Raw genomic sequence first — 9,576 nt, 5'->3', positions numbered from 1 at the left:
CTTTCCAGTTTTCTGCTACTACAAATAAAGCTGTTATCAACATAGTTGTTTCTATCTCTTGGGCATCTGTGCCAGTTTTTCTATAGGTGTGGAATTTCCGGGACGTTGTTATATACGAATCTTCAATTTTACTATATAATCACCTGGTTCCACTGATTATTTTTATTATTTAACTACATGTACATAGTTGTCAGTAAACTGAGAAATAGTTACGGTAAATGGAGACGCATGAAGAAGACATAAGATAGAGATGTCACTATTTTGAATCTACTCTATTGAAAATTACCTGTGCTTTTTTTGTTGTTGCAAAATGTTCCTTGGAAAAGCAGCAAGCTTTCAACATGTCATATTTACTATCACTTTATAGATTAACTGATATATACTTACTGATATACTTACTGATATACTAACTGATATATACTTGATATATTATTTATTGGGTTACTAGTATGTGCTAACACTTGGTAGGCATTGGGAATGCAGCAGCGAATACAATACCTAAAAGGAGGAGAAATACAGAGTGGGAAAAATAATGAATTATTATTGCATTCTCAATAGAATCAATAAACCAATGTTTGCCTTTTTTCAATGTTTTGAATACAATAGTAATTTTGACACAATGTTGTAACTTCCTCATTCTTATCTTCCTCTGGATTGAGAGATCCTTAAGGGCAGATGCATAAAATTTATTTACAGACCACGAATCTTTCACAATGCCTGCAAGTGTGTTTGATAAATAAAAGCTTATTGCGTTCCCAGAGTAATTCTGCATTGGAAGTTTTTATGGGAATTATTGCCGAGGAGAAAGTATAGAACAATAACAAAAAAGTCGCTGATAGAGAATGGCTCTCCTAGAGACCCCCCCCCCCCCCACAATTCCCTGCTCAGCAAAATGCCATCCACAAGTGACGACATGCTTATGCCAGTTACGCTGGAAGAGTGGAGATTTGGTGTTTTGTTTGAAAGTTCGGGTGTGAATAACATTGTTGCGCAGATCTCCAGGGTTCCTGAGGAGCGACTGCAGAGCTGAGGGAACCCCACGGGGAACCCCACAGGGAACCCCACGGCTCTCACTGCAGAGCTGAGGGAGCCCCACGGTGACAGGGGCTGACGCGAGTTCATGAGTTCACTCTCCGCAGCCGTCAGTTCTTAATTGAATGTTTCTCCTCCAAGGCAGACAACCCTCGAGACTGCTCCGCGTCGTGAATTATAATGAAACTCATTGGAAACTTTTTAATAGCCACGGCAATCAGTGGTACTCTCCCAGATCCCTGTGGACGCAGAGAAGCCGAGGTCGTTGTCACCGGAGTCCTCGTCTAAGCTGCCTTGTAATGAGCTCTCCAGGGTCTTGTACTTCCTTCCAACTTTTATAAAAAACTGCAGAAGTTGAAAATTGCTCTCCCGCCTGTTCTAGTTTTAAATGTTGCTCATTGACCTCATCATCCAGAATCCCTTAAGATTCTCCAGAGCGAATCCCATGAGGAAATGTAGCCATATTTCAATTTTACCAGCAAGCAGAAATGGCCTAGGAAAAACTGCTTTTTTCAACAGATCCGAACATTTCTCATTCTCTGGGTTTTTTTCAGCCTGTAACTTCATCTTTCTCTGTCATCTCCTTTAGAACACAACTTGCAGGGTGAATAAGTCACGTGTCTGGTGAAATAATAGGCGGTTATATTTTCTTTTCACTTAAAAGACGAGAAAACCAGAAAAAAATAAACCCCAAAGACTCAAAACCTTGCATTTGCTTCTTAGTTATGTAGATTCATTCGTTTTATGTTCACACTGTAAAGCATTTAAAGGTGGAAAACAAGGTATTATTATCTCTCGTTTCTTCTATACTTACTCTTCCATACTTATTCACACCATTATCTTGAAAAAAAGAAGAAAATCAAGCCAATTTGTTTTCTTTTCTAAACTAGTAGTTTGTACAAAAATACTTATGGTCGCACCATGTTTACAGGTTCCATCTGGGCCCAGAGAATCAGAGTGAGGTTTCATTGAGAGGGATCAGGCGCGTAGCTAGTGGAAACCGCTCATTTTGTCAACTGAGCTATGAGCTGGTCTCAGTGCTACAAGTCAAAATTTTTCCTGCTGTGATTTTGAAAAGTACTTGTTTTCTCTACTTAAATGTCAATCTGTGAACGAGGCAACATAATTTATTTCCTACCAAATTCCTGGGTGGTGTGAGGAAATAATGAATGTAATTATACAGCTACGTCAATGTGGGTCAGAAGACCAAGCATCTGGAGAGCTCTGGGGCAGTGTGATCCTGTGTCACAGAGATGGAGTCACGGGCTGGGCGCCTGGGGGGGTTCAGTCGGGTGGGCTTCTGACTTCTGCTCAGGTCACGATCTCACGGTTGGTGAGTTCAAGCCCTGCATCAGGCTCTGTGCTGTCATGACAGGGCCCATTTGGGATCCTCTGTCTCCCTCTCACTCTGCCCCTTCCCCGCTTGCCCATGCACATGCATACACACTCTCTCTGTCAAAAATAAACATTTTTTTAAAAAGCTGGATCATGGGCTCTATAGAATCTGCATGCAGCCACTCGCAGTGATGTTCGTGCCTTGGCAATGAGATGCAAAGATCTGTGCTCTTTGTGAGCTAGAGATTGTGCTGGGGTCAAACCTAAATACTAAACTCAAAGCAAATTATTTGTATTCCCTTCCAAAATTTTATTTCTGTTAAATGTTTCAAGCAACATGATCATGGTTATATGTTACATTTTTATATGGTTATACGTTAATTTTTTTTAATTTGGAAAAATGGAAACAAAATCTTTCTCCTCCAAACACCCATTATCTTTGCATATTTATATAAACATGGAAAATAAAAATTATATTTAATTTTATTAATTTTAGCATGTTTTAAAATAGAAATTACATTTAATATAATTTTAATATGTACGATATACTTAATATATTTAATATATAATATACTTAAAATATGCTTTCTATATTTCATTTTTGTTTCCATATCAATTTCATATCAATTTTTTTCATTTAATTTTTTAAGTGTTTTATTTATTTTTGAGAGAGACAGAGTCAGAATGCGAGCGGGGAGGGCGCAGAGAGAGAGGGAGGCACAGAATCCAAGGCAGGCTCCAGGCTCTGAGCTGTCAGCACACAGCTTGACGCGGGGCTCGAACCCACGAGCTGTGAGATCATGACCTGAGCCAAAATCGGCTGCTTAACCAGCTGAGCCACCCAGGTGCTCCTCAATTCTTTACAAACACCAATATCAATACACGTTACATTGTTTGTGCTTTTTGTGTTATTTATCTTACAACTGTGTAAACATTTATTATTCAGTTAATGGACATTTAGTCTGTTTCCTTTTTTAGCCACAATGTAACTGTGATATCCATATAGATATATAGATATAAAGATACATATATATCTTTACACACCTATGGAAGCAATCCTAGTAATAAATTTCAGGAATTGGAATTAGTGGGTCAAAGACTTGTGCATTTGCCAAATTTAAATTTGGTAAAACCATCCTCCAAAATTGTAAACCTGATTTACATTCCCACAGGCAGTGTATGAGTGCCATTCTCTCATATCCTCACAGATTGGATATTACCAAACTGAAAAGATCACAGTGTTTTAATTTGTATTTATTTAATTATAAATAATTATAATTATATAAATGAGGTTGAAAAAGTTTTATGTATTTTGGGATCTTACGAATTACTATTTCACTACATTTCATCTTGTTATCCACTGCCCATTTGTTTGATTATAATGTAAAGAACAGCAATCAATCGAATTCCAAGTATTTGCTTTATGTTTACTATATTCTAGAAACTTCGCCAACCAAAGTGAAAATAAAAATTAAAAATCAAGTTACAAAGAGAAACTTTATTTACTCTTTTGCATTACCCTTTTGAAAATTATATTAAAATGGAAAGAAATTTGACTTTGAGATTGTTTCCTTAGAAAACAGACTAAATCTCCCTTCAAGGACAAAGAGGTGCTTGGAAGATGTTCCTATTTGTGCTATATTGCCAAACTTGAACTTTTTTGTCCCACCAAACACCAGAAATAGTTAACCGCCCCCACCCCCGCCACACACATCAAAATTTGAGACTATGGCCCCAGATAGAAACCAAGAATCTAAGAGTGCTGATGCCCAATCATCTTGGTGTTATTCCAAGATTTCCCCTAAGAATTTGCACCTCTGGTTTCTTCTGTAGCCCTGCTAATTACCCAAAGGAGTACACAGTCCCTGCGATCTCAACAAGGAAACATGCTGTCAACCTCTAGGTACCATTTTGATGCTAAGAAATTAGTCCCCCATTTATTCTATGTGCATCTGTAAGAGCTTCCACGCCTGCACTGGTTATCTTCTGGGGTCAGCAGGAAGTCTTTGCCTCACCTTGGGGTTTGGGTTGACGGCTCCTAGAAGGCTCCTGAAGGCTGGCTATTCGGCCCAAATGGCAGGCAGACAGGGGAGGAACAGCTAACCCTATTTTCCACGACAGTTGCCTTTTTTCTCTATAATTTAACTGCCCTACAGCAATTACTCTATTTTGCTTTTCCTCTGAGGTAGCGGCACACCATCACTCTATCACGTTAGTCAAATTATTAGCGAAATCACACAGCTTTTACAACTCTTATCTTCAGGAAGAAACTAGAATCTAATGCACACAAGTCAGCTCAGGGCTTGTATCTCGTACCCTTTCTGGACAAGCTGAGATCTTTGTAACTACTTCTATATGGTTTCTGGTGCATTAGTCTCACATCATCCTATCATTATTTTCGACTTACGTTAACTGCACAACCTCCCACAAAATCCCAGGTAACAAATCCCAACGTGAGGAAAAAACATTACTATGTGTTATCCCTAAATCCTTTGGGAAAGTTGAAGTCAGGTAAGCCTAAATGATTAGAGAAAATTAAGAAAACTTTCTTTCTTTCACTTTGGTATATTATATTTTGCTGTGGAAAATAAATTTACTGTAAGAACTTTGAAGCTGAGAAGTTATCAGCAAAGATACGGTTTTCTAATTTGAAAATTAAAATACTCGTGACAACTTGTGTTCTACTCTGCCTTCATTTGTCCCACCTTGCTAGTTGAATATATTATCATAATCGAAGCAGCCCTTGATCCTCTAGATCACACAGCAGAGTAGATATTTTATAATGTCCATTTAATAATTGTAGTCATTATTTTGGCTTCAGTTCTCACAGAATCAACATGACAGACGGTCTGAGGTACTTTTCCTTCTGTACCTGCTTTTCTGCTGTTGTCACACTTTTCTCCCTTTCTTTGTTAGGGTCGTTATTATCCTGGCATCCTCGATTCCAATTATACACCTGTCTTTTTACGAAGCCAGCTCTCTTTATTCTTTTGAGCCTTATGAGGGTCAATCTTTTTCCATCTACTTTTTAAATCACTCTCTTTACCACAGTCTCTTTCCTTCTCTCTCCCTTCATCCCTATGGCCATGCACCTCTCTTCCACAAGCTAATTATGCTGTTTCAATGTTTCTGAAAGACGACCAGAAGACCAATGTGCCCAAAGTTGCCATTTTATTAGTGGACGTGATATCTCCCTTGATCCTTGCAATTCTACACTACAGAAGTCTTTTTCTTTCAGAGAAATGAATGAAAGAGATTCGACTTGACAGCATTTCACAGGAATCAGTAAATATTTGGCAGATTCAATTATAACCTAAATAAAAAGGTGACATTGACACCATGAAGTAATTGTACGCTTATTCCCTCTTAATAAGGATCTAATCTCCAGGTCATGTTAGTTTCTCTTTACCTTGTGTTTTTCCAATCATATCTTGGATACTGAACTCAGCCCTGGCTGTCACATTTCCAGAAGGTCATTGCCAACATTGAGGGTACGTGGAAGATGGTTGCAAGGTGATCATAGACTTGATAACCTTGTTATAGGGAGAATCATTAAGGGAAATTGAATGTCTTGACCTAAAGAAAATTTAGTTTAGTTCAAAACATTTAAATGGCTGTCATATGAAGAGAGATTAGATATGAAGTATATTCAATGAAGTTGAAATTCTTTTTCTCGTGAATTAGGAAGAAAATTCCTCAAATGGATGATGATTAGAAGCTGGAATTTTCCAACAATGAAATAATTTGCATTACGTGTTTGAACAAATGATGAATGGCTTCTATAGCTGGGCAGAAGCTATTCTGATATTGGACTTGGTGGCTTATCTGTTCCTTAAAGGCCCTGACATTCAGGGGCTTTAGAAAATATCGATTCGGTGTTTGTTTTATTCTTACAGGTATACAGATGATGTGAAAGGAAGACCATGGAAAAATCCAATGACAGCTCAGAGTATGGTTTTATCTTAGTAGGCTTCTCTGATCGTCCGAGGCTGGAGCTGGTACTCTTCATGGTCAATTTCACTCTGTATTCAGTGGCTGTGTTGGGAAACTCAACCATAATCCTTGTGTGTATTTTAGACCCTCGACTTCATACCCCAATGTACTTCTTTCTGGCCAATCTCTCCTTTCTAGATCTCTGCTTCAGTACGAGCTGTATCCCGCAGATGCTGGTGAATCTCTGGGGCCCTGACAAGACCATCAGCTATGCTGGCTGTGCGGTCCAGCTCTTCTCCTTCCTCTGTGTGGGGAGCGTGGAGTGCATCCTCTTGGCCGTGATGGCCTATGACCGCTTCGCCGCGGTCTGCAGGCCCCTGCACTATCTGGTCATTGTGCACCCCCAGCTGTGTTTGCGACTGGTGGCCGTGGCCTGGGGGAGTGGACTGGCCAATGCCATCGTCATGTCCCCGCTCACAATGACTCTGTCCAGATGTGGCCGGCGCAGGGTCAACCACTTCCTCTGTGAAATGCCAGCACTGATCAAGATGGCTTGTGTGGACGCCCGCGCGGTGGAAATGCTGGCCTTCACCTTCGCCATCCCCATCGTCCTCCTGCCCCTCGCTCTCATTCTCGTGTCCTACGGCCACATCGCGGCAGCCGTGCTGAAGATCCAGTCGGCCGCTGGGCGCCGCAAGGCATTCAACACCTGCAGCTCCCACCTGACCGTGGTCTCTCTGTTCTACGGGAGCATCATCTACATGTACATGCAGCCCGGGAACAGCGCTTCCCAAGACCAGGGCAAGTTTCTCACCCTCTTCTACAACCTGGTCACCCCCATGCTGAACCCACTCATATACACCTTAAGGAACAAGGAGGTAAAAGGAGCGCTGAAAAGGGTCTTGGGGAGGCAACCATGAGCAGGAGCGACCATGTGCTGAGTTATGAAGCCGTAGGTGAAACATTTTTTTCCAAACACTGCCATTTACTTTGTGCTTGCGATCAATTCAGCCCGTGCGTCACACACTTGGATTTTTAAAAATATGGGTAAATACTGGGGTGCCTGGGTGGCTCAGGCGGTTGAGCGTCCGACTTCAGCTCAGGTCATGATCTCACACTCCACGAGTTCGCGCCCCGCGTCGGGAACTGTGTCGACAGCTCAGAGCCTGGAGCCTGCTTCGGATTCTGTGTCTCCCTCTCTCTCTGACCCTCCCCTGCTTATGCTCTGTCTCTGTCTCAAAAATAAATAAAAACATTAAAAAAAAATTTAAAAAATATGGGTAAATACCCTGAAGTGTATCCAGAGTCAGTAGCAATCAACCAGAGCCACACATAGTATGCAGCTACCTTAGCAAAATAATGTTTAGTAGAAAGAATGAAGTCTTGGAAGAGAGGTGAAAAGATTTTATTCAACTCAATTAATGAAGGAATCAGGCAAACATAGTGACCAGTTAAAAAAAAAAAGTCAAAAAGCACAAATTGGTAGGAAGAAGTGAAGGAGTGTTGGGGCACCTGGGTGGCTCGAGTCTTGATGTTGGCTCAGGTGGTGAGCTCACGGTCGTGAGGCTGTGAGATCGGGTCCTGTGTTGGGGTCCACGCCTAAGAGTCTGCTTAAGATTCTCTCTCCCTCTCCCTTTGCCCCTCCCCCATGTTCTCGCTCTCTAAAATAAATAAATAAATATATAAAAATAAAAGGGAAGGAATGTTGAAATGAATGTACAAATGGAGACAAAACATTGCTGTGGGGAGAGAAGCCAATTCAGCTTCTGCCTGACAGGACTGAATTCGCTTGTCACCGGCAAGGGTTACTTTGCACTGTTGTGAGTTCGCCGTAATTTACAATGTTGCGGAACACCGGCCACAGAATCAGAATCCAGTAAACTCTAGAATCGGGACGATGCATAATTTTCTACGGAAGCATACATTTTTCCCTACAAAATAAACCTTGTATCTTATTTACCTTGTAAAGCTAAGTATGCGGTCTCAAGCCTCCTATGAAAGCACGTAGGTGTTTTCATCCTGATTTTTTTCAGACGACAAAACTATGGTTTATAGATCCTGTGTGAATTAGCCCAGGTCACATGGGGGATACGTGGCATTCAGAAGTGGTGTGTATAAGTCTCAACCTCTGCTGTCGTCTACCGAATGACACTGCTTTTGCTACAGAGTGCAGACTGTGTGGACAGTCCCCCCGCACCCCCCCATCCCCATGCTTGCACAGTCGCACCAGCATGCTGGATACCCCACACACCCTCCAAGAGAATTCTACCATTTCTCCCCCTTTTCCCATGCAAATCCCCCATCCAAATCTTCCCCATGTGCCAGTGGTCAGCTCGAATTAGCATCACATTTGTACAGTTATCTGAGTTTCTTGGATTTAAGAATGCCCTGGCCCTTCTTTTAACCTCCTGCATTTTTACACCTGGAAATACAGTTTTTCTAGTTAATACTATTATATTTATATGTCTCCTATTAGGCTGTCAATTCCCTGATTGTAAGGCTATTTTTTTAATCCTTCTTGGCATCATTCCAAGTATCAGGTTGTTATTAAAATGCCTCGCAGATAGTAAGCGATCAGTAATAGCTTGGGATGATTTTTCATCTTAGCTGATTAATCACATCCAGAAATAATTCCTTCACTGTATTAAAAACATTTTTTTTCAAGTTTTATTTATTTATTTTGAGAGAGAGAGCACGAGCAGGGGAGGGGCTCTGTCAGTGCAGAGTCTGATGCGGGGCTGAAACTCACGAACAGTGAGATCATGACCTGAGCCGAAATCAGGAGTTGGGTGCTTACTTAACCAGTGGAGCCACCCAGGCACCCCAATCCTTCACTTTTTAAAAAAAATTTTTTTAATGTTTATTTATTTATTTTGAGAGACAGAGACAGAGCATGAGCAGGGGAGGAGCAGAGAGAGAGAGAGAGACAGAATCCCAAACAGCCTCCAGGCTCCGAGCTGTCAGCACAGAGCCCAACGCGGGGCTCGAACTCACAAACCGTGACCCAATCCTTCACTTTTTAAAAAAAATTTTTTTAATGTTTATTTATTTATTTTGAGAGACAGAGACAGAGCATGAGCAGGGGAGGAGCAGAGAGAGAGAGAGAGACAGAATCCCAAACAGCCTCCAGGCTCCGAGCTGTCAGCACAGAGCCCAACGCGGGGCTCGAACTCACAAACCGTGAGATCATGACCTGAGCCGAAGTCGGACGCTCAACCAACTGAGCCACCCAGGCGCCTCCCCCCAGTCCTTCACTTTAATTGATACACCATTCTT

At 41.4% G+C, this 9,576-nt stretch overlaps 1 protein-coding gene across 1 annotated transcript; it reads left to right on the top strand.

Annotated features, from left to right (window-relative positions):
• Positions 1–6,290: 6,290 nt before the first annotated feature.
• On the top strand, positions 6,291–7,220 carry LOC131515231 (putative olfactory receptor 2W6). Its single transcript, XM_058735975.1, has one exon. The coding sequence runs from the start codon at positions 6,291–6,293 to the stop codon at positions 7,218–7,220; it is 930 nt and encodes a 309-aa protein (XP_058591958.1).
• Positions 7,221–9,576: the final 2,356 nt, after the last annotated feature.

Source organism: Neofelis nebulosa, chromosome 6 (genome assembly GCF_028018385.1).
Source record: "Neofelis nebulosa isolate mNeoNeb1 chromosome 6, mNeoNeb1.pri, whole genome shotgun sequence".
NCBI classification, from domain to species: Eukaryota; Metazoa; Chordata; class Mammalia; order Carnivora; family Felidae; genus Neofelis; species Neofelis nebulosa.
The sequence above is the reverse complement of the archived record's forward strand: the minus strand, read 5'-3'. Positions and strand labels throughout refer to the sequence as shown.

Coding starts and splice junctions, on each gene's coding strand:
- LOC131515231 (XM_058735975.1), top strand. CDS start 6,291: ATGGAAAAATCCAATGACAGCTCAGAGTATGGTTTTATCTTAGTAGGC.